At 39.5% G+C, this 25,515-nt stretch overlaps 1 protein-coding gene across 1 annotated transcript; it reads left to right on the top strand.

Annotated features, from left to right (window-relative positions):
• Positions 1–9,154: 9,154 nt before the first annotated feature.
• Positions 9,155–19,007, top strand: sik1 (salt-inducible kinase 1). The gene is made up of 14 exons (XM_086145190.1): positions 9,155–9,388; positions 10,059–10,264; positions 10,371–10,487; positions 13,442–13,505; positions 13,597–13,758; positions 14,146–14,270; positions 14,360–14,483; positions 14,575–14,795; positions 14,918–15,067; positions 15,160–15,267; positions 15,389–15,614; positions 15,702–15,956; positions 16,080–16,269; positions 16,363–19,007. The coding sequence occupies exons 2-14, from the start codon at positions 10,112–10,114 to the stop codon at positions 16,898–16,900; spliced, it is 2,433 nt and encodes an 810-aa protein (XP_086001316.1). The 5' UTR covers positions 9,155–9,388; positions 10,059–10,111; the 3' UTR covers positions 16,901–19,007.
• The last annotated feature ends 6,508 nt before the right edge of the window (positions 19,008–25,515 follow it).

The raw sequence follows: 25,515 nt of genomic DNA, 5'->3' as shown, positions 1-25,515 counted from the left end.
TGACTCTTCCTATCATTACGTTTTGTATACTTTTCATTTTATTCCTTTCATCAAGCTCGCTATCACCTTTTTGGGTGCCCCACAGTCTCTTCCCCTGCTACCCTCAGCCCTGGATAATAGGCTAATCCGTGGTATGACGCACATGGCTCTGTCTCCAGAGGGGCTTTTGCGCACACAAGCGTTCATAAAGGCTCTATGTTGCCTGGTGTGCAGATGCTAGTGGTGGCCAGGTATTTACATCTTGAGATAAGTAAGTGACACCACAAGATTACAGTATCACTAGCTCCACCGATAATACAATACACTGGATTCTTTCGCAGAATAGGCTTTTATTGCAGGTATGAATAGAGATCATAAAAACAGATTGCAGGATACTGTCGCCACAAAGTATAATGGAGACTGAATGGTTTTGCACACAAAGACAACTCTCATGTTCTCTACATCTGATTCCAGGGACTTTTTACAAATTGATTTAAAACTGAACAAAACAAGTTTGGTCATATTTTAAAAATGATTATAGCTGAAACATCAAGGTTCTGTTTGAGGGAAGGAAGTTTGAGGGAATGGAAGCATGTGGAGATATGGTTCAAAGATACTGATGCTTATTTTCATAGAAGCTTGGACATGATAGAAAAACTTCTCATTACAAAAAGATATTCATATTTTTTTCTGGTCAATCGGATCACCTGCTCTATGATGTGCAGCCATTTCTTTAGCAAAAAAATATTTTTATGTTTCTTCATCTTCAGAATTTGCCAACTTAAATGTCTCCCCTAAACAGAACATATTGAAACAGCAGCCAGTCCAATCTAATACAGTCACCAACCCTGTTCTGCAATGCATAATGTCTTAGGTAGAACACGGGCTCCAAAACAGCTCTGTACTTTGCTATATTTATAATACACCAAAAAAACCAGTGACCAGCTGTGGACAGCAAGTCCACAACCAGGATATTGGGCACACAACATCCTTTTCTTGGAAAAAAAAATATTAGACCACAATGCATGGTTCACATTTTGATTGTCCCTGTCACACCCAGCCAGATAGCATGAAAGTGGTTCTGGACAAAAGTGAGATAAAGCTTTCTATTGGGCAAGTTAAGTTTCTCCTGGCATTTTTGCCTGTTCCTCTCTGTGGCTTTCAGCTTTTGTGGTCTCTGTTAGTTGTGGATAAATAGCTGTTCTTAACAGTGAACACCTGAGGCATCACACATGAGGGAAAGTCATACCAAGAAAGGAAGTAATAACACCCAATAAGAGGGACAGAATTTTTTTTTTAAATGAAACAGGAAAACTTTATGACAGAAAATTGAGAATGGTAAAACATAAATATGTTATAGAATCTAAAAGAATTCATAACTGAGTCGATGCAAGGATGAATATGGAAATGTTCAAAATGATCATTGGATTTATTAAATTGGGATCTGCATTTCAAAAATGGGTGAATTGAAAATGAGGTGAATTAAAGCTCTGTGTCAGCTGAAAATGATTCAGCATTTCTCAACCCTGTATATAAGATAAGCCATAAAGATAAGAAATTTGTGGAATATACCACTTCAAAATCAATTTTCACATATAAAGTTTAAATGAACGGTGGTTTTGCACAGAAAAAGCTGTGCAATGTCACATAGTTAGAAATATCACATCTACAGTTGGCTGAAAAAATGTTTTTCAGATGTTATTAGTTATATCATGGTAAATCATTAACATATTTCTCAGAAGAAAGAGCTTCCTTGTATTCAATAAGTATTCCAGGCTTCAAGACACGCTATAGAGTGGTGTTGCCTTCATCCTATATGACCTTTTTTTCCGAACAATCTGGGTACTTCTCCTTGAAAATAAGGGAATAACAAAGGAATGGATAAAGAACCATCCGAAACACATGGTTTGTTGACTTCATTTAATATAATTTCCTTGGGGATTTCCATCCTTAAAGTGTTTTGAATACAAAATCAGTGAGAAACATGTATGCACGTGGGAGCACTGCAAGGCGCTCATCAATGAAACTATTTGTTTTAAGAGCGCTCGTGCTGGACCTGCTGGATGATATCTTGACGCACAAGCTCACAAGGACAGATTCTGCCTGCCAAAGTCAACAAAATGATACAGGCTGCTGTTAATCACCACCAAAGAATAAAACCCCTGTCCCCCAAGAAACAATGACACCGGTTCACACACTGTCTGAGATTGCAAACCGAAATCATGATTAATGGACTGAGGTCAGCCCATGTCAGTCCAGGTATTCTGCCAAAGTTAGTGTGTATGTTTCTATGGATACTTAGCCTTAGTCCTCACAAGTGAAATATTTTTCTCCAGTCTTGTATGACAGGGATGGGAGACATTTTTTAAATGAGTCACACATGAAGCAAAAGAAATTTACCTCTTGCAAATGAGTTGGAAGTTTCATATCCTGTGTACTTTCACCTGCCGCATCACTGTCCGTAATCATGTTCCATGATTCAAATGGCACATATGGTGCTTGTGAAATAACCCCTACATGTAGTGCTTATTTTTCTGTATTGCCCTAAAAAGTGCTTCACACTGGATCTCACATCCACCCATTCCCACATGCACTATCACACTGAAAGCAGCAGAGCTGCCGTGCAAGACGCTGACCTGGCCCCAACAACTTGGGGTTCAGTGTCTTGCCCAAGGACACTTCAGTATGCTTATAGTGGTTGCCAGGATTCAAACTACTAACATCTGGGCCAAAAGATAAAAGGACTATCACCTGACATGCTCTTCACCACATTTCCTCTATGACTCTGAGGGTCTCTAGTTATAAAAATCATTTGTAGGACAAACTGTCAGAGATCTGACATCTGCTGCTGACATGCAGAGAAGAAATAAAGTTGGAGATTGTGGGGAACAATATATATATATATATATATATATAGACACAGCCTTTTAAAAAGATACAAAAACACAGTTGTTTCTCTTTTTTATCAAGCATACATGCTGGTTATTCGTCTCCATGCAACAAACATAGACATCTCTGTTTTGACTACCATCTTGTTTGAGATAAAAGTCATGATTTATAATGGGATGTTTCTACTCGCTGACATAAGATGGAATGAGTCTGACGATACCCACAGTCACTTTAAAAAGTTATGTATACTTGCTAGTTAAATGTATCAAAATATAAATTCAGAAAGAACTGACATAAGAAATGTATTTCATCTACATTTTTTGACAAATGTAAATGTGTGTTCTATTTTGGGTCAGCCGGTCAAAGCAGCCAACCTAATAGGAGATGTGCCTGCTGAAATATAAGCTTCATGAGGAGAACAGCATTTTGTGTGACTTCTCATTTAGATAATTTGGTGCAATAAGTTACTTATACATTTCTAAGATTGTCAGTTCTACCAGAAGTTAATTGTGGGATGTAACACCAAAAGGAATGAAATGTGGGGAAATAACAGGACAGATCCGTTCACAGCAATACAATAGGAAGGGTTTACTGGCTGCAAGTCAGAGGGTTTTGCGACATGGTTCATGTGTTTTTGCCAAAGACAGAAAAGAGCTTTAGTAGTCCTGACAGTTTATTGCATTTTTCCACATGGATCAAAATGTATCCATATTTGAGAATTTGGTACCTTGTCAAATAGGTATTTCAAAAACCCAAGTGTTGTGAATATTATTATTGTTAGTGGTTAACGTCAAAAAAATTACTCAAAAATAAGCAAATACTACATTTAAGCATATTTAATGGTGTGCATCCCCGCTAATGTAATAAACATTTGCCAAAAAATAGTGTTGTATAAATAGAACAATGTATGTATACATAATGTACAATATGAATACAACAGTATATGTATTTACCCTCTTTTATCTTTTATGAGTTTTCTCCCTTTACAAATGGGCTTTAGCATGTTGACTTCATAAAATGGGATGGCAATAACATGCTGGGAATGGTTCTGCGCCACAGCATCACTTTGCAATCCCCCTTCAAAGATATTGTCCATCACTGACAACATTTTCAGCTGTGCTCAACTTTTCTCCCCTGGCTGCCAGAAATTAAAACTCCAGGTGTTAGGTCTTCAGCTATTAGCTTTCTGATATAGAAACCCTTTGTCATTTCTACCCTTTGCTGAGCAGGACAAAACAAAGTATTTATCTAAAGCTCAGTGAGCTCAAAATAGCCAAGTTCAACCTTGACAGTCAAGATAAGTTTACTATCATACATTTGTTACAAGTAAATCATCAGTTTATGCTTTGTAAGAAAAGTTTGTGTTTTTCAGATGTTTTGAGATCATTTATAACCATCGGTTTGAGAAGTGGGACACAGAGTTCACGGCAGTGTCTGTCAATCTTTCAAAGGAAAGTTTATGGATAAAGAATAAATGAAGAAAATTAATGTATAAGAGCGGAAATTAGTGATTTAAAGGCCTGAATAATAAATGTGTCCTAAAAGTTTGCTTATTTTTGGTACACGGTGTATCATGTTCAAGGGGGCCAAACATACACATATTCGCGTGCACGCATGCGCACACACATACATACAGACACACAGACAAGGAGCACTCTAATAATGAGAATACTAATATGTGTGATGTGTTTTTCATTGTTTCAACTGCTATCTTAAAAGCATGTCTTTTAACTGAAGATTTCAATATCCAAATGTTTCCCTAATGGCTCCCTTTTGACATTGCAGTCAGTGAGACTTTGAGTTTCCAAATCACATTCGGAGAAGGAAGCTGTAAAAGTTTAACATAAATCAATGTCTTTTAACCTGTTTTACCCTCCATTCATAACTACATTTTGTTGTTTCCAAAATGTGTACCATGTTGGGATCTGTTGAGCGCACATGACTTCTTGTAATACGCTTATTTTGTTTGTTTTCCCACGCGCCTCCAAGCTGTATCTTCTTGGCAGAGAAACAGTGGTTTGGCTTGGAGCCTGCTTGGTGACATCTGATGTTGTTCAACGTCAGTATCCATCTCATGCCTCTCATGCAAATTTTTATGAGTCCACGTGTATCTGAATATTTTTTGTCATCAAAAGTGCATTGTGGGTTTCCTGATGTGGTTTTTATCTATTATCATGTCTAAATAATTTGACAGGACGATGTTTACTGTTCTCTCTCATCTTAAGTTGTATTACTGTTTAATCCTGTGTGCTTACATCTAACATTCTGAGTGCTCCCATCCAGTCCCCACTTTCTCTCCTTCCTTAGATAAAGTGCATGAAGTCCCTTTCCCAGCTCTGATCATTGTAAGCAAATGGTTCTCCTTGCTCTAACCCTCGTGTTTTGGCTTGGAGGATGTTCCACAAAGATGAGGACTCCTTTTGCCCTGAAGCATCTTCAAATCTGGAACATGGACCAAAGTAAAAATTAGCTATTATGGGTATTCCTAAGACAGGCTACCTCAGTTTGTCAGCTTCATCAAAAAACTGTCTTCTGTGTATTCGATTCTGAAGCAAGTTAAAATATATAAATATTAATAATGGTTTAGGCTTTCAATCTATTCAATCTAACTTTGCTATCAGCAAACGCCATTTGAGGCCATTTGAGTTGACCTTCTTACTCTCTGGGTCCTATGATTTGAGCCAATATTTTGTTTCTACTGGTTGAACATATGGCATTCATTGTCTGTCCAGCCGGAAGAACTCCTAGTCTTAGGGACTTCCTGGGGTTATCTTTATTAATTTATTCCTTCATTCTTTATCTATACTGCCTCCTCTACACAAAAATGTATCTGTATTCTATCAGCCAGTCCTCACTGTCACTGGGTGAGAGGTAATGTTGACATTAGATCAGTCATCTGTCAATCACAGGGCCTCATATAGGCAAATACAACCATTCACTTCCTCATTCACACCAACAGATCATAAAAAGTCTTTGGTTAACCGGCTACAGGTTTAGCCACTGTGGAATGTACCTGGTGAGAACCCAAAAAGGCATGGGGAGAGCATGAAAACTCCACACACGGAAAGACCTAAGCTGGCTGCTGGAAGTGACTTTGCTTGGAGGCATGAGCACTGACAACTACATCAGTATGTCACCCTGGGGGTAAAAATGCCACCATTTTTGTTTTTTGATTGTTTTGCTTCACTTGGTCATGTGTCTAAAGACAAAGGGTGTCTGACCTTGTACAGTGTGTAATCCTCCTGGGGGCCAAAGGTTTAATTCATGAAGAAGCAGACAACTGCACACCAAAATAATACTGCAACCCGTCCCCCACGAATGTTTGAATAAAGAGCTGGTGATTGACTGAGCCATTTGCCAGTAGTGGATCCATGAGCCCGATGCTCACATGTACTTGTCAGATTGTACAGATTGTGCATTCCCATAAATCCGCCAGGATTGCATTTGCCTCTTGTTTCAGGTTTAATCTTGTTTGACAGATGCATATCTTCTGATCGAAGGATTTTCATGTGACCCGACCTTGACATCCAGATGGACTTACCGCTTATTGTGTGAAAAACAGCGGCGGGACTTTTGAGTTTAATCGGATTTATCAAACATCTCGATAAGGAACCCGATTAACAGAACCGAACACTTGATCTTAGCTTTGAATGCCATGCTTTCTTCATGCCGAAGCTTGCATTCTTGACATAACTGATGATGCCAGCAGGGAGCAAGCCTAAGGGAGAACTAGTGATAAAATGACTCCTATACCTAACACTGATGCAAACAGGAACCTGTCCTATTATTGACCTTTTGTCAGATATCAGTCTACACGCATGTGAACATCTGCTGGACGACCTTGAGTACCCCTCAAGTTAACTTGATACATCTGTATTTGATAAAAAATGTGCAGTACCGGACAAACGCAGTTAAGAGTCACTCGTGACTCAGCTGGTTGTGAATATGCAACCAAACCTGCCTGATAAGTGACCTGATGTTCTAAACACTGATAACCTGAAAGACAAATGTGCGTACTGACACAAAAATGTCCCTTCTTCTCGGTCCCTTTTTGTGACATAGATTTGGATTTTAACAACGTCTGTCATCAGTGTACCAATTCTATTTAAAAAAACACAAGTCTTTTTGGAAGATGTATTTCGTAATGACTGTGAAACAGTGAAATAGGGATGTAAGAGTGTGGCAGTGCTCATGTCATTTCCAAGAATGAGTGGTTGATGTGTTCAACATATTTCTAAATTCTGTAGTTTGTTTTCAAAGACTGGGGGGAAAAGGGGCAAAGTGGAAAATACTGTGGGTAGAAAATGCTATTAGTTCAAGTACCTTAACTTGAAATAAAGTCACTGTCAAACTTTATATCTGTTGACAAGAGCAAGTTAATGGAATGTTATTTTGCATTACGCGATTTGCCTTTACTCATCATGAAAGCTTATTTTGTCCTACAGGCACACTTCAACACTCCTCAGAGTGTGCGCACAAACCTGTACTGTCCTCTAAGATTAAACCAATTTAAGGGAACTTGGGAGGTATTATTGCATTATTGCAATTTGAACATCAACTTTTATATATAAATTATATTATCCAAATGAATGAAACATTTCTCCATAAAATTAGATTAAAATGGGCCAGGACATAGTCAGATTAACAAACTCTAATCCAACCCCATCAATCTTCAACAGCATTACTCAGGTAAATACAGTTTATACAGCTGGGACGGCTTTGCCCTCACAGGAAGTACAGCTGTTGCGTGGAACTGCGTGGGCGGACATAGTTTGGATACCAGTTTGACACGTTTGACTGAGAAAACAGTGAAACGAGGAACTGAACGGGCTGCGTAGACTGAACAGTGCATAAAAATATGACATGACCTTTCGGTAAGACCCTTTGTGTGACATTTTAGGCTGCAGGGTAAATATGTCTGTGCTAAACTTGAGGTCTGGTATTTCGCATCTCATCTTAAAATCTAGGTGACATTTGGTGGATAGTAAATGAGTGAGGATTTTCATGACTTTAGTATCCACTGGAAAATATCTAATTGAATCCCTTAGATTTAAAGTACTCATTGCAATGCATTCATTTCAATTAATTTCATTACTATCACTTCTCTGAAAACACATGACGTAAAATACAATACGTTGTAGATCATTACAAAAAGCTGGCATTCATCTAAAGTTTGGAAATGCTGAACCAGTGTATTTTGGAGTTCACCTTTTCAGTTGAGGGTGGAGCATTTTTCTTCCTAATGGTCACGCTGCCTTCAGAGAGGCACATCATCTGCAGTTTAAAATATATATACATATTGTAGCGTTTTTGTAAGGAAAAACACCCAGTTGACGGTAAAACATCCGTTTGATAAGCAATAGCTGTTGTTGGCCACCGCCATGCCACACAAGCCTGCAATACAACTAACTATTACCGCTCAATTCCAGGGAAAAAAAACAACAAAAAAAAAAAAACATAATTCCTTGCGCCCCAAACCACACTCACAAAATTCCCAGCAACTCCAAAATCACACAGAAAACAAGCATCAACACAAATCCCAACATTCGTGACTCGCTACAATAGAGAGAGTTGCAGTTTGAGATGACATAAAAAACATAGGGCTTCAAGAAAGAAGAAAAAGTTAAAAAAAAAAAAAATGCAAGTTTAACTAAATGTTCCGTGTAATGATTCTACATTCAAGATTCAGAGTATATTTTGTCATGTATACAGTCTGGGAACATACACAATGAAATTCTTGCTTTACTGTCCACAGTCCATCAAGATCAGTATTTCTGCATAAATAATAATAAACACGCTGTTGTGGCAGTGCAGGGAAATGTAAACAATACGCATAAAAAGTATTAGAAAATCTCTTTATGCGTACAGTTTACATTTCTAATAGAAATGCAAGTAAAGTGAAATGTATGTGAAGCCACCTTGAAATCCATTTGATAGAATAGAATAGAATAGAATAGAATAGAATAGAATAGAATAGAATAGAATAGAATAGACAGTAGCGGAAGTCTGACTGACGATCACCAGTTGCCTTTCTGTTCTTCCCCTCAGTTCGAGCAACAGCCCGGCAGAGGGAAACATCACGTGGTGACACATCTCCATGACTGACGTCATCGTCCCCATCTCCAAGCAACCCCTCCATCAGCACTCACGTCATCGGGCGCCCGAGCCGCTCTGTTGCCCGGCAACCCGTGCCTTGCGCTCAAGTCCGGCCTTGCCATGCACATGCACCCGGCTCGCAGCTCTGACGCGAGTGTGACGTTAATAAGGTGGGTATCAATTTGTTATGGTGGCGGCGGGGAGGAGGAGGAGGAGTTCCCCATACGAGCGCCGAAGGTCTGCATTCCGGAGGATCGCAAACGCACACAGTCCCGGGCCGAGGACATGAAGTGAGAGGGTGAAAGTGAAGAAAAGTTGCTCCGCGCTTGTTTTTTTTTCTGCCGCTCTGGTTACCGAGACATCGGCGCGGCTGTGGGATGGTTGACGCTGTTTCTGGAAGGAGGTGAAATTCTGCTTTAGAAAGGTAAGAATCAACTCAGAACTACGCACATATATGTGATCTGTGTCCTTCAGCAAAGGAACTTATTTTTTTTATACCCAAGGCTTCAAACTGTCTGAAAACTCTCGTTTCTTCCACGACCAGCAACGTTTATCTGACCAGAAAGTTTTGTGATCTGTCGTAGTTGTCTGGAATAATTTATCACTAGTTTACGAATGTGAGTTAATATTTTCACTGCGTATGAAACTTTGAGACCCTCTCTCACATTCAGCATTGGCAATATATATATATATGTGTGTGTGTGTGTGTGTGTATATATATACATATATATATATATACATATATATATATTTGTACATATACATATATGTGTATATACGTATAAATATATATGTACAAACACACAAATATATATATACACATATATATGTATATATACATACATACGTACACATATATGTGTGTATATATGTATACATTTATATGTACTGTATGTATGTATATGTCCATATATACATATACATAAACATATGAATGTATATTTATATATATGCGTGTATGTATATATGTGTACATTTATATATGTATGTGTTTTTACATATATACATACACACATATATGTATATCTATATATATATATATATTTATAAATACATGTATAAATGATAAATGTTCCACCTCTGCTTCTTTGCAGGTAGAAGCCTCTCATTGCCCCCACCGGGTAAGGTCGTACAGTGTTGAGACATCATGGTGATCATGTCAGAGAAGGGTCAGGGGGCTCAGCCCAGCCCTACCCAGGGGAGGCCCCTGCAGGTTGGCTTCTACGAGATCATTCGCACCCTGGGGAAAGGAAATTTCGCTGTGGTGAAACTTGCTAAGCATAAAGTCACTAAAACGCAGGTGGGCTGCAGCTCTTTTACATATGTATATCTACGCATATTGAAAGCATGGACGTGATTTGTGATGCGCACCATGCTGGAACTAATGTGAGTTAAACATTTTCCAGGTTGCCATAAAGATCATTGACAAGACCAGACTGAATCCTTCCAATCTGGAGAAAATCTACAGGGAAGTGCAGATAATGAAGCTGCTGAACCACCCTCACATCATCAAACTCTACCAGGTATGTATTATCTATCTGTATTCTGGATGTGTGGACAGTATGTGTGTGTGTGTGTGTGTGTGTGTGTGTGTGTGTGTGTGTGTTTCACTGAACGCATTGCAGCCCAGTCTGTCAGAGCTTCATCCGCAAGGAGCCGATAGTGAGAGATTAAAATGCTTTGGTGTAAAGAGTTTCATTTATTTCCCTGTAGAACAATGTTGTGGTGCAGAGGAGGTGTCTTGTTATTGCAGATATGCTGCCATTAGAAGTGATACAGACAAGGGGCATTTGTTGTCTAAGTCTTCGGTGAGCTGCTGGCTCCTGAGCACTGAATCATAAGTACAGCACAAGAGCATTAGTGCAATCCCTTCTGACCTGTGTGTGTGTGTGTGTGTGTGTGTGTGTGTGTGTGTGTGTGTGTGTGTGTGTGTGTGTGTGTGTGTGTGTGTGTGTGTGTGTGTGTGTGTGTGTGTGCGTGTGCGTGTGCGTGTGCGTGTGTGTGTGTGCTGGAGTGCATGTGTTTTTGGGGGGAGGGAGGCAGAGGTATGGAGTGAGAACAATCCAGGGTACCAGTTAGTGGAAGGAACCTATTTGTAAGGGTGTTTTGTCGTAAATTGTCAGTAGAGCTGTGCAAACCTGGGGGGTTGAAGATGCATCTCAGGACATCACATTAAGTCCAATTAGCATCTGCTAAAGCCAAGTGCAATGTGTTTGCTTGTCACGTGAAGAGTCCCCTCAAAGTACTGCTTTACTCCTAATCAAATTGACGTCTTAATGGAGAAAATCGGCTTTCACACCCCTCAGATGGCCTCGGGATTCCTGCGGCACACGTTTGGCAACAAACACATGTCCACGTAAACAAACACAAAATGCTTTTTAAGTTTTTTTGCACTGTTTACTTTCTTCTGTACATTATTCTGTGCAGATTCTTTCAGGCCTGGTTTTAAGAGACCAGAGTCTGTGCTGACCATGAGATCATGTCTCAAATGCCAAAATAAGAGTATGACATTGTTCCCTGGAAACTTTGCTAGTATTTTCCATTCAAGGAAGTAGACTGCAACTGATAGTGAGCTTTTATTTGCATTTATTTGCATTTTACTTATGTAATTATAATTATGATGATGATTATAACAACAGTAATGACAATAATAAGAAGAAATGGATGAACAAGGCAATCCATTTAGAGGAACAAGAGCTTCCAAAATAAGAATCGTCTTTTATGTCCAATTGACTTGTTTATCAATTATAAGAGTAATAAGAAGAACAGTTGTTAACGTAATAGAATCCACTGATTACATTGCTGGGTACGATGTTAGAAAATTATGTCTAATTTGCCTTTCATGGTACTTTTAACCAAAACAATCGATTCACGCAGTGACACATTCACTGTAGAAAAAAACAGATTGAGGACAATGTCTATTCTGGAGAGAAAATTGTTGAATTACTTCCCCACAACACACAATGACTTATGTCACAATGTTATACATTAATAACAAACACTAGATAGAGGGACAGATCTGTAACACTCAAATACAAAGACATTTCAGGCACTCAGAAGAGAATGTTAATTCATGCCTGTTTCAAGTTGTCTCTTCTGTCTGTCAGCAATGGGGTCAGTCATTGTTCCCAGTCAGCACTAACAGCTGTGTTAGAACTAACACTACCAATGCAATTAGAGCAAAGAAGTCACAGAAGTCTATAAAACTGCCGCACCAAGACCTGTCACCTTGTCAATACTAAAACAACTTGACACCTGATTCATGAAGTTATACATTTATGTGTTCCACTTTTGTAACTGCTTAGTTGAGTATATTGTTGATTTGGACCAAGTCTTCTCTCAGAATCAGAATTTCAAATTTGGGATTGTGTGACAAAGACATTTGAAGTGGAAAGAGGAGCTCTGTCCTTAAACCGCCGCTCTGTTGTGAATGAGTTTCGAGTTTTCTCTGCCCTTGGGTTGTTTTGATGCCAGTCAGATGGTTGGGACTCCATGATGGCATGCAATCGTTTCTCCGGCCTGATAATCAGCTGCTTCTTCTTTCATGTCACCGGCTGCATTAAAACAAAAATTAGTTTGATTCTTGTAAGAGATCATTGGAGCCTCTGATTTGTTAAATTGTCCATTCATCCATGTCCTAGCCTCTTTCATTACCATGTACTACTCACACACATTGCATTTATTACTCCTTCTGGTGGGGGTTTGAGGGCCCTTGACGTGGCATGCATGTTCTTTAGAGCTGTGACGTCAGCTGCACCTCAAGGTGACAGAGCCCCGGAGAGCCAGCCTGTCGCACTGATAAAGACTACCCCCACTTGAAAAGCTCAGAGGACTGAATCATTCCTACTTCCTATGTTTTCAAAAAAGCTGTTCGGCGAAAAGAATCAGGCTCCATGATCCAGTGGAATTTAATGGCATTTAGTGTGAAGTTGGCCTACCATGTAACTCAAGCGGGACTTGATCTTCTGATAAATATTAGTTTGTTATATGACATTTTCCTCCGCTGCCCTGTCTTATTAAGGTAACGGCAGCTCTGTGTGAATTCCAAGAGAGAATAGGGAACTGCTTCTTTCTGGCCTACATCATCTGCTGGGTGTGAAGTGATTGCATGTCTGGTGAACTCCGATACACCACAAGGGGCCCAACTGAGGAGCTTCCTGAACCCGTGCCTCCATTTTCCTAGAAATAAATGCATAACTTAAGTTGAAAGTCAACACTTGTACAGTTTGCCAGCTAGTGTCAGTTCCAGGCAGGTTCCCTCTGATCATATGATATGAATATGCCTGTATGGCCGATAAGATGACGGATGGTTAGTGAAGTGTGTGCTTGCAATGGACATACAAGAGACTGATATTTTGTGGTGCAAAAATATCCCCTTGTGTGAGATGCCTAAGATATTTTTACTTTGGTTACAAGCAGCTGGTGAGGAAGTAGAAAATAATCAAGGTAGTTGAGCTGTTTTTTTACTTTCTTTTAGGTCATGGAGACCAAAGACATGCTGTACATTGTGACTGAATATGCAAAGAATGGAGAGATGTTTGGTAAGTTTCAATTTTAAATCTTGTCATTTTGACTAATACCGGCAGAGCGTTTATTGGCAACATTTTTGTAATCTTAAAATGATCACTTCAGATCACCTGTCCTCAAATGGCCGCATGAGTGAAGATGAAGCACGAAAGAAGTTTTGGCAGATTCTCACAGCGGTGGACTACTGCCATCGACACCACATTGTTCATCGGGACCTAAAAACTGAGAACCTACTGCTGGACGCTAACATGAATATCAAACTTGCAGGTACGTCTGATTTCGCAATTTTCTAATATGAAGATTCTGGAATTATTCAATTTGACCATGAAACTATTCTCTTTAGTTACCCATAAAGGGGCTTCTTAGACCATGAACAACAATATTAACATACACCTCTTTTGAGGGAATAGTGTATCCATTCCACCAAGACTAATGCGGTATGCTGAGACATTACTTAATCCTAAACACTAACAATCGCGCTAACATTAAGGAGCAAGATTGTCGTCACTACAGGGAAATGTGATCCATATGAAAGCTGTATAATACATGATTGTTGGATAGGTTGTGTCCTCGAGCCCCATCTCGTGAAATTGAGAAAAAAAGCACATAACTTGATCTCATGCATCATTGTGGTTTTCTGCCTTTTTCTTTTAGACTTTGGATTCGGTAACTTCTACAAAGCTGGAGAGCCTCTGTCGACATGGTGCGGCAGCCCACCTTATGCCGCCCCTGAAGTATTTGAAGGGAAGGAATATGAGGGGCCTCAGCTTGACATTTGGGTAAACTTTGCACTTGGAAAATACACACAAGATATACACGTTGCACTGTGCATTTCAAGAATATTGACTGAATGTGCTTTTCTTTACAGAGTCTTGGTGTCGTGCTCTATGTTCTTGTCTGTGGCTCACTTCCATTTGACGGGCCCAGCCTCCCTGCCCTCAAACAGAGAGTCACCGAGGGGCGTTTCAGAATCCCCTTCTTCATGTCTCAAGGTGCCTACTCACGTGACACAAACTCATCCCATTACCGCTAATCTGTTTAAATCTATTCCAAACCAATCAAAACCATGTTTACATTCTTTAGAATGTGAAAACCTGATTCGGAAGATGTTGGTTGTGGACCCAGCCAAGAGGATCAGCGTGGCACAGATCAAGGCGCATCGCTGGATGCTTGCAGACCCAACAGCTGCCCACCAGACTCTGAGCCACTCCCTGACTGAGTACAACTCAAACCTAGGGGATTACAGTGAACCTGTGCTGAGTATCATGAACACCCTGGGCATTGACCGCCAACGGACTATTGAGGTGAGTCAAGACTACATCACTGTGGATTACTTGGAAAAACAGTGAAATGAACAAAAATAGTGCTGCATACAGTCAGCCAATTGGATCTGAAAATAAGTAAATCGAATTTGACTTCTCCTCAGTCTTTGCAAAGCAGCAGCTACAATCACTTCTCTGCCATCTACTACCTGCTGCTGGAAAGAGTGAAAGAGCATCGTAGTCAGCAACTGAGCCGTCAATGTGGGTCCTGGAGCCAGAGGCCAAGGAGCACATCCGACTCCACCAGCCCGGAGGTGAGCGCTCATGCTGTACACATAAAGTCGGAACCTGATCTAATGTATACTTCTGAGCTGAAATTTAAAATACTTTGATTTTCCCATTTTAGGTGGCCATGAAGTCCACTGATAGTTTCAGAATGACAGCATTTCCATTTCCAGCCAAAAATATGCCAGTGTACTCCGACATGGAATGTGACCAAGGTGGATTGTTTCAGGTAAATATACTCAGTTAAATCATTCAGTTACTGTTGTCTGCCCATTTGAACACTAAATACACTGCAATTCATGTGTTATCTGTCGGTCCTTTACTAACAGCCCGAGTTCTTCTCTCTACAGCGTGTGGTTTTCCCTGTGGAGGCCAGCCTGAACAGACTGCTGTGGAATCGCTCTATCTCCCCCAACAGCCTACTGGAGACGAGCATCAGTGAAGAGGTGCGACCGAGAGACCTTGAGGAGGAGGAAGCGACACAAACGCTCAGCCCCCTGCTTCCTCCCACCACCACATCCCGCAGACACACTCTGGCTGAGGTTTCTGCACGTTTCCACCAGTGCAACCCTCCATGTTAGTATACCATCATCATGTTTACTTGCATGCACCGAGTCCTCGTCTGTCACTTCCAGAACCTAATATGGTCTCTATTTTCTACAGGTATTGTGGTCAGTCCCTCAGATGGCGCATCTTCTGACAGCTGTCTGAAGTCCTCATCCACTCCTACCCCTGCTCTGCAGGCTGCTGTTGGGGACATGTCAACAGCCCTGCCCTCTGGGGCTAAAGGAGGAGCCTTGCTGCCTGCTGGAGCTCCCCTGGCTCTCTCGTCCCACCTCCTTCCCCAAGCTCAGTCAAGCCTTCCTGCCGCCAGCTTTCAGGAGGGTCGCAGAGCCTCTGACACTTCTCTTACACAAGGTACCGGAGCGGAGTTGAGAAACCGAGTGTTATTTATCCAAGCTCTGTTTTGTTTTTCATGTCATCGGTGTCATATTATAAGATCAAGCGTATTGTATAACACATTCCCATGCCTCTCCACAGGCCTCAAAGCATTCCGTCAGCAGCTGAGGAAAAATACACGCACTAAAGGGCTTCTGGGATTAAACAAGATCAAGGGTTTGACAAGACCGGTTGTACCTACACCGCCCTGTAACCGTGGCAGCCGGGGGTCACTGGGTCCAACACTCTCAGAGCATCGCAGTATGCTGGAGGAGGTGCTCCACCAGCAGAGGTGAGACGAGCGATTAAATGATGCCATTATGTTGTTTAATTCTATACGAGATCATTGAGGAACACTGGCTGAATGTCTGTCATTGTTTCACAGAATGCTACGGATTCAGCACCAGCCTCAACCTCAGGTCCCAAGTGCTCAGACAGGGCATACCCAGAATCCCTTACTCTTTCTCTCTCATCAGCAGCCACCGTCTCCTCCACCTCCTTCAGTATTTGCCTCTTCTTCCTTGTTTGATTCGTCCAGCCCAGCTATGCTGCAGAGCAAGCCTCAGCACTCCCTGTCGTCTAGGCAAGTTTCAGCAGGCCTCCAGCCTAACATTTGGCCACCTGTCATGAAGACCTCTTCATCTGGCTGCTCCTCCTCCTCTTCCTCCTGCTTTGCCTCTTCACTATCTCCGGTAGCCTCTGCTGCTTATCTTCTCGAGGCTCGTTTGCACATCAGCCAGCAACTTCCCGCCCACAGTGGCCTCCAGCAGCAGTACCACACAGTGACACACAACAACACCTTCCCTACTATGTCCAAACCAGCAATGTGGAAGATGGGCTCGCCTTCCGGCACAGATCCCGAGGTCCAGGAGCTGGGTCTGGTTGGACAGCCGCAGCTGAATAGCTTTGTGATGGTGAAGTAAAAAAAAAAAAAAGAAACCGACAAAAATCAGCCATCAAGACCAGTGATTGTTCTCTGCGTGAAAGGTGCTCTGAGCAACATGAACTTACTTCAAGATGAAAGAAGCAAAAACAGAGGAGATGACAAGGAACAAAAAACAAACAAGAACAAGGTGTGAGAAGTATAAAAAGGTACACGTGTGTCTACACTAGCGTGTATGCTTTTGTTATCATATAAGCTCAAGACTGAGAACTAACTGAACTCTGCACAAGGTGTTAAATGTGTATCAAAAAGCCAGAGAAGCAATAATAGACTCATCAATCTCCCTGACAAGATGTGCTCCTAGGGACCTTTCTAACTTGTTTGAATGAAATGAGAGTTAGTCGAAATATGTTTCACGCCGTCTGAGATATCATTTTGATTTTTTTTTTTTTTCATTGTTTGAAGAGAGGAAGACACGGGCCTCTTTCTTTTATAGTTTTGCATCATTTCCTCATTTCAGTGTTGGTGGCTTAAATGGCAAGAGGACCAACATCTTTTCATGCATCTTTGTTCTTCCCATTTTGTTCGCCTTTTTTCATGTTTAAATCACTCTGTAGCATGAACCTGCTATATAGTGCCCAAAGCTTACAGATGTGGAAGAGTTCAGTTTGATTTGTAGTGAAAGTGATTTTTATTTTTCCTCTGAGCTACACAAATGCTGCTTTTACCTCAAAAGACTGCAACATCCTCATCAACCAAAACTGAAAGAGTGTGTAGCTGATGGAGAAAAGCACAACAGGTACAAGAGTCAGCTCAGTAGCACACTCCAGGATATACAAACCTCTATTCCCTTCTTTTTTCAATCATTCTTCTACCTCCTCAGGCAATATGTCAAGAATTTGGAAACAATTTTGCAATACTTGTTAAAATCTACAAGAATCGCCCATAGAGAATCAGTCCCAGAATGTAAGAGGACTAACTTTTCATATGGATTGTACAAAGACTGTGGGAACAGTGCAATATTTCCAAATACAGGATGGTCAAGATATACATGGGTAATTGTCCTGAGGCTTTTATCACTTTTGATTTACCTGTCTGATCTTGCCATGCTAGCTAGCTGTCTAGAAATAAAATAGTTGTAGTGTAATAACATGAAACTGTAGAAAACAGAGGAAAGACTGACTGTATTTCAAAATGCTGTTTTTCAGATGGCAAGCTTGTACTATTTTATCTGAAAAGAACAATATTGTTTTTACCAAAGAGTGAACAGTTCATTAGAAAGACTGATATATCACAGATACACTACTGAATTTGAATGCAGCCTCAAAATGTAGCATGGTGGTTTTTCAGAAATCTCTTTAGCTGTAACACCTGTTACCACCAATTATTAATGCTACACATTTCAATATCTGTAGCTGTTACTGTCAGGAGTATGGTAGTATTAATATTTGTACTTTTCCTATCAAGGAATGATACAAATTCATCACAAGACAAAGTTGAACTTACAACATTTTCAACAGTGCAGTTAATTCAGAGGCTTAAATCTTAAGGTGCAAGACGTATAGAATACTGGAAATTAGTTTTATCATACCTGAAACGAACTCTTGCTATACATTGAAAAAAAAACATTCTGCACTGGACACATGGAAAGATGATATTTCTGTTAAATTGCACTCACTGCAGAGACTTGTGCCTTTACATGAACAAACCTGTGATCAGAGGTCATCGTCTCTGAGCTGTACTGCAAAATTCCATTCACTCAAAAGCCCCCTTTTGATATTTTCTTTGACCCTCTGAACTTGCTGTGTAAACAAAAGCAAGATTTGCACTTTATTCATATTTCTTATTGCTGAAATAGTTTCTAATGATGACAAAACTCAAAAAAGATTGAAACACTAAAGCTCTTGATGAAACTGTATGATGACCCTTTTGATAAATTTTTGGATAAGCAGAAGTATTTCATGTTTTACTTGACTCTTTGAGCATGTACATGGGTGTGTGTGTGTGTGTGTGTGTGTGTGTGTGTGTGTGTGTGTGTGTGTTTGTATGTCTGTGTGTCTGTGTGGAGGGGAACAGATGTTTCTTCAAGAATGTTGGTTTATTTATGTTGGCTATTTATTTAAATAAAGTTCACTTCCTAATCTGTATGTGTTTTGGATTTTTTTATCAGAGCATCGGGAAAAGGTGGTATCAGGTTGTGTGTTTGACATGGAGAATTTTGTCCATGTTATTTAGTGAAATCTTATAGAATTATGAATGATCCCTATCTCTCATTGTTCTCTTTTAATGTTTTAGGTTTTCTGATTTTATTTTTCACATTAATCCATCTACAGACTCAATATTTACTTCACAAAAATTACCCTTTAGGAGCACATCAACCTGGATTCTACTATACACTTGTAATCATGTGATGTGAAATATCTTAATTTTAGGGCTCAAAGTCAAAGCCACTTCAGTTGTTGTTACTGGTCCCAGGAGCTGCTTGTAGAATAATCCTGATTCAAAACACACTATAAAATTATGTCTTCCATTTATGAGATGAGAACTCAAACAAAAAACAAAACTGCACTTTCAGTTTATTCTCAGCTATGTAAGAGGGCAGGACGATGAGTAATTTGTATTACAGTATCCTTCCTCACATGTTCTCGCCATGTCCGGTCTCCTGATGCATGACTATTTTCCATCTTCCGCCATACATGGAATTACCTAATATATTTAAAGACATCTTTCTATTCAAGTCTCATAATGATAGATTCACATTACAGAGGAAAGATGTGGTTTGGAAGACAATACTTTCCAGTATTTTGACTATGCAAAGATTGTTCAGAGGGGTTCTTGTTTCAGAGACATTTGAGGGAGAATTTTGAGATTTTGCTTCTCAACATTTAAGTATTGAATGTCTTGCACTAATCTTTGCAGACAAGGTTTATTTCCCTCTTAAAAGCAGTGGCAACCACTCCCTGAAACATAAGAGTATGTAAATCAGACAGTCTTGGACAAGCAGGCATAAAACATGGATGCATTCTGCACAAGGACATCTAGAACAGACCAGAGAGATTAATATTGTGTACACAACACTGATCCAGTACATTCCTGTTGACCCTATGGATGGTGCTTTTGTACACTGTCATTTCTTTGGATATGTGTATCCCTTAAATACATGCTCTGACCCACTTTGCAGTAGAAATGATGAATCCGTGTCCATATTTATGTATCTCTATATATTGATATGTACAAGGCTCAGCAGTTGAAATATTCATTATTTGAAATTAATTTCAAGTTTCCTTTCTAGTCCACCTTTTTCACTAAACCATCTTTGGTAATTTTACATTATCCCTATGGCAAATAGGCGCACAGAAAAAAACAAATTAACAATTATGAGCAACAATTCTTGGCTGCAGGAAATACTTGTGTTTTGTGTGTGAGGTAAGCGGCCTGATAAACATTTTTTTTAACCAAGTTCAGCATTAATATCTGAGCAATAAAATGTTCTTCTGAATGGCTTTACTTCTGCAAAATATAAACCAATGTACAGTATATTTTGGACAACACAGTCAAGGCTGATAGGAAGTTATTCATATTTATGAGTCATCCTCCTGATCAATTCTGAGATTTGTGTGGTTGAGAAACATGAACTTTCATGACTGTTTCTTTAATGTGTGTTTTGTAATTTTTTAACTCAATTTACTGTTTAATTACATTAAAATAAGAGGGGCTGATTTCAGTCATTGTTTGTGTCTCCATTGAAGGAAAGCCATTGCAGTGAGAGTGAGTATTGTAGAACAACAACAAACAAAGAACCACAAAAATTAAGTCATGCTATTGGGTGTGATTTGAAAGGGTGTTTGAAGAATAATGTCATGATGTAAGTTAATGGTGATATCATTATTAGACACCAGTTCAACCATAAAGCTGGATCAGGTTTTAAAAAAAAAAAGCACCTTTCTCCCCATACATCCTAACATTATATCCAACTATGCCATTCTACCAATATATGAAAGGTGCATTATAAAGTTAATTTACAAGAGCATACACAGCCTTCACATCATCTTGTCTTTGCCTACAGAGATGTTCTTGGAAGAGGTCTTAGAAACCAGTCTTCTGCATTTGCCTATTAAAGGGGTTCTGATTATCATATCGTTTGTGTCACTCCCACCTAAATTATGCATCATTTTCAATATGAAATTATGCCAATAGGTTATGTTTTAATAAATCAAGACCTCAACAGGAATGTCATACGGTTTGGGTTTCAGAAAAATTCACGAGTCTAAAGATTTCAGTGTTGCTTAATGCTGTTCATAGAAACCAAACAAAGTAGAGAGATCAAACATTTAATAATGCCTCCTCTTCTGTCATCAAGCAATGACAAAGCACACCGAGGATGCACAGGCACCTGGATTCTCTGATGCGTTATTTTATTTTCCCTTTGCTTACTCATAAAACCGGTAGTGCACAGGTGTCAGGCATCCAACAGAAAGCGAAAGCATTGTGTGGGAGTTCAGTGACGCCACAGGAAGATGAGCACTGCCAATAATCAAGTGACCCCTGCTAGAATCCAAACGATTCACAATGAGAGAGAAACCAAGTGGTAAATCGGTAGTATTAAATTCTTAAGAACTGAGGATCTTGAGTTACAAAACTATTGTTTTATTCAAGACTACAGGATTACACAGCAAGTGACCATTCTAATTACCTCCGCCACTTAATCTCTCCACCACCACCCCACCACACACACACACACACACACACACACACACACACACACACACACACACACACACACACACACACACACACACACACACACACACACAACAGACACAGTTGTATAACTTAAGGGTTGACATTTGCCATATGACCCTGAAGGAGTTGCTCATGAAATTTGAGTCTGAAAGGAATAATGTGCATCTGACGTCTGCCCCAGCTAACCTCTAGCCAACACCTCAGTGTGTTTTCCGTTGAAAAGGGCCTAAAAAGAAGGTAATCCATGGTGACTTTTGGTCACTTTTTTGCAAGGCTGGACAAGCAAATGAGAAAGCGTTATATTCTTTTTATGGTTTAAAATATGCAACCTAAAGCAAAAAAAATAAAATTCAGTTTGGATTACTTATTACTAAGTTTATTTATGAGTCAAATATGCAGCCACATTCTGAAAATGAAACGATTTTTCAATTTGATTTATTCTTTTATTGAAATTTGATAAGTTGCTGGGGTATGTTTTGAAAATTAAATCTTAAACATCCTTTGATTTGCAATTTGGATTAAGTCAGAGAATGAGCAGACTGGAAGAAGAAAATGAAACTGCAGTCTGGATAACTTATTACTCATTTTATTTATCAAAGCATGAAGCTGCATTTTGAAAATGGGAAGAAAAGCGCTTCTGCGAACGCATTTTAATTTGAATTTTGACCATTATGTTTCCATATCAGGAGAGTGGAGGGACTGGATCACTTTTGCATTAAAGTGACATGATAGGCCCATAAATGTCTTCTTAAAGGTTGTGATGAAGTCCAAGATTTTTGGACTGGAACAAATTCCAGAGCATTGCCGCAGAAACACGGCCAGAAAAAACACTTAACGTTTGAAGTCAAGGATAGGAGTGTATGAAGTTCGTCCATTTACGTCCTGACTGGTACAGCAGATATTCTAAAATCTTTCACAAGACAGTCTATTGTTCATGTTCAGACTTTGGGTCTGCACTCATTAAATGGTAAAACAATACAGAGTATCTGATGAAAGCAGTTTAACTTGGAACAAATAACCTTTTTTTCCACCATCTTTGTTTACACCAATAACGAGACATAAATATACCGTGTTTTAATTCGGTTCTGTGTTAAAAAGCTGAACAAAAAGATTGAAGGCCTCTTGGCACCAAACAAAAACTATTCAGGAATGACATTTGCAAATGAGTAGCATCTTATTAAAGGGAGGCAAGTTTATAATGTGTGTGATTGCATTTGTGATTTCAATCACAGAGTCTGTTATGTAACAACATTTCCAAGTGCCATCTTAAGATAATAATCCTTTGGCCGATGGATGAAGAAAAGTGCTTGGATGTTCCAACTGCTTTCCCTTCCTATCACCCCCACCACACTCACTGGGAGGGCATGAGACTCATCTAACATTCTTGCCAAAGGCATGTCATAAAACATTCAGAGCAGTTTGAATTGTACAAGTAACTCAGTTATCGAAGTGGAAGGGCGTTGAGAAGAGCAGTTCCCCCGCAATTTCTTTGAGTGGCTGAGAGAGGAAAATGTTGGGTGGGGGTGGGATAGTGTCGCACAGGGAAGAGTAGAGTTTGGAAAAATAATCCTTGTCCACCCCTGTGACAAGTTATCAGATAAGATAACGGGAAGAGGGGAAGTCTTATCAATATGACTGAATTAGTCACAAGAGCGGTTGCGTAAGTAATACTGAAATGCTTCACTTATAAGAAACAAAGTGCAGCCACACTGTTACATAAAAAAATACATTCAAACATATTCTCAGGAATTTGCTTAACTGTTAGAGCTCTTCCATCATGAGGAGGTAAGTGCTCTCCTAATTTTATGTATGTGAGTGAGACATATTACACATGCGTCATTGCCAATAATCAAGCCCTCTGGCAGGATGAGAATGAATACCAGAGGATTTGTGGAGCTCAGGGAGGTCCAGAGCAAAGTAAATAAACAAGTTTCTCAAGAGCACGGCAGGACTGTGAATAACAATTTACAGCTTCCCTGCTAATTTCACACATCCACCCAAGGACAGAAGCAAAAACTGAGCATTTTTCATCCAAAGGAAATATTGCAACAACCTCATTAATTTAAAACAGAACAAGTACTATGTCCCACAACATGTATACTGTGAGTTCATTCAAAGAAGCATACAATATTCTATTGTGAACCAAATTAATGAATAAAAAAGTATGAACTGAGTGTTGGCAAGATGGCAAGGCTACAGTGACTCCAACCGTGCATTTGGCATTCCCAATCACCATAGATCTGCTCCGTTTGCGATGTTTCCCCCGGGTTGATCCAAAATATACACTTTCTGAATTACATCCCACTTTATGGCCTCTTTTACTCTTCATGTGATTAGATTTCCTTTGTAACCAGCAAAGTCACTGTTAGCAGGCAGCAATAAGGTTGTGTACGCTGGATTCGCTGCAAGGTTTGCTCAGCTGGTTGAGTGTGTGAGTTTCTCAGCTGAAAATATTGAGAAACTATCTGCTACACTAAGACTATCTGACTGAGTTATGGGTTGTCAGGGTAACGCCTGAGATTCATGAAGAATGACCTTTGCGATTACAATTTACATGTATTATAGGGCTGGCGGTGTTCCTTATACTTGTCCTGCCTCATGTTCTTGGACTGGATGGCTATGTGAATAGATAAACATTTCCCTTAAAGCTGAGGATTTAATCACAAATGACATGGGATATATGCTCAGCACAATGTCCCTATGGTGATTCCAAGTACAACATGGGAGGCAAAATCTATTACCTTACTGATTTTTCCAAGTAGCTGCTTCCTTTGTGGTATCATAAGTTTAAAAGCACCACAGACAATCCTCACAAACCCACTGGCCATGACTAATGTCTGGAGAGTATCATGTCACATTGTCACTTTTTCCATACTTTTGAGCTTTTTAAAGTGTCATGTTCATTTTTTAAAACCCGTCTTGGACAAATCTAAATCTGGAATGTACAAAAATTTACATAACTTTCTCATTTATAACATTTCCAATATATCTATCTATGGTATATTAGAGGAAAAAGACCAGCCAGAGGTTATGATTCTTTCTTTTAATTAATTTGATTTGAAGGGTTCCAGAAGGGTTCCAAACTTTAATGTGAATGTAAACATTGCATATACCTTTTTTTTTTTTTTTTTTTTTTTTTTTTTCAAAAAATGGCAGCTGATTCAGTGCAGTCTGTGACATGACACTCTTTAATACTTGTGATAAAATTACTCTGCAATTGCGGGTCACTTGATTCGTATGGAGTGTTTTGTATCTTTCAGTTCCGTTTTTTTTTTTGGTTTTATGACACATTTTCATCCAGCTACACTGTGTCACTCTTTTCAGCCAAACTATCAGTAAACACGCAGAACAAATAGATAGATACTAACAGCCGCCAGCAGTTCAACATAGAGAAGCATTAAATTAACCGTAATGGGACTTGTTTTCTGAATGCCCAGGTATAACGTTTGAAGTATGAACCCCTTTTTCATATATGTAAATGGGCTGTTTTTGCTTGTTTTGACTGTTTTAAAGCCTTACCTTTTGCTAATCTTATATTTACAGCTTGTTGTGAGTATGCCATACTATGAAGTATTAGCTCAAAGTGCAAAGACCAGTCATTTGGCACCTTTCAAACTTTGACTGTAGTCGTAAGCCAGGCTTGGCATAATTGAATGTGTCAGATTCACATGGTGCAAATACCTGCGATCTAACCTGCTGCTGATGAAGTGGACTGGCCAGTTGCTCACATGCCACAACAAAGAATGATACAGGCCTTTTTCCCAATTAACAACAGACATGTGGTTAAAAATCAGTTTCAAATGATATGACTTGACCTCAGGTTTTAGGAATGAACTAAAATTTTTAATTTGGAGCTTCCTGAAAATTATGATATATATCTATATGAAATAAACATCAGTTTTTGACATTTAA

Source organism: Fistularia commersonii, chromosome 4, assembly GCF_037954325.1.
Source record: "Fistularia commersonii isolate RoL2024-O1a breed Wild chromosome 4, RoL_Fcom_v1.0, whole genome shotgun sequence".
Taxonomy (NCBI): Eukaryota; Metazoa; Chordata; class Actinopteri; order Syngnathiformes; family Fistulariidae; genus Fistularia; species Fistularia commersonii.
The sequence above is the reverse complement of the archived record's forward strand: the minus strand, read 5'-3'. Positions and strand labels throughout refer to the sequence as shown.

Bases quoted from the DNA above. Each gene is read 5' to 3' on its own strand.
- sik1 (XM_086145190.1), top strand. From the start codon at position 10,112: ATGGTGATCATGTCAGAGAAGGGTCAGGGGGCTCAGCCCAGCCCTACC. The intron at 10,488-13,441 runs GTATGTATTATC...ACTTTCTTTTAG, and splicing joins ACATCATCAAACTCTACCAG to GTCATGGAGACCAAAGACAT. The intron at 14,796-14,917 runs GTGAGTCAAGAC...ACTTCTCCTCAG, and splicing joins ACCGCCAACGGACTATTGAG to TCTTTGCAAAGCAGCAGCTA.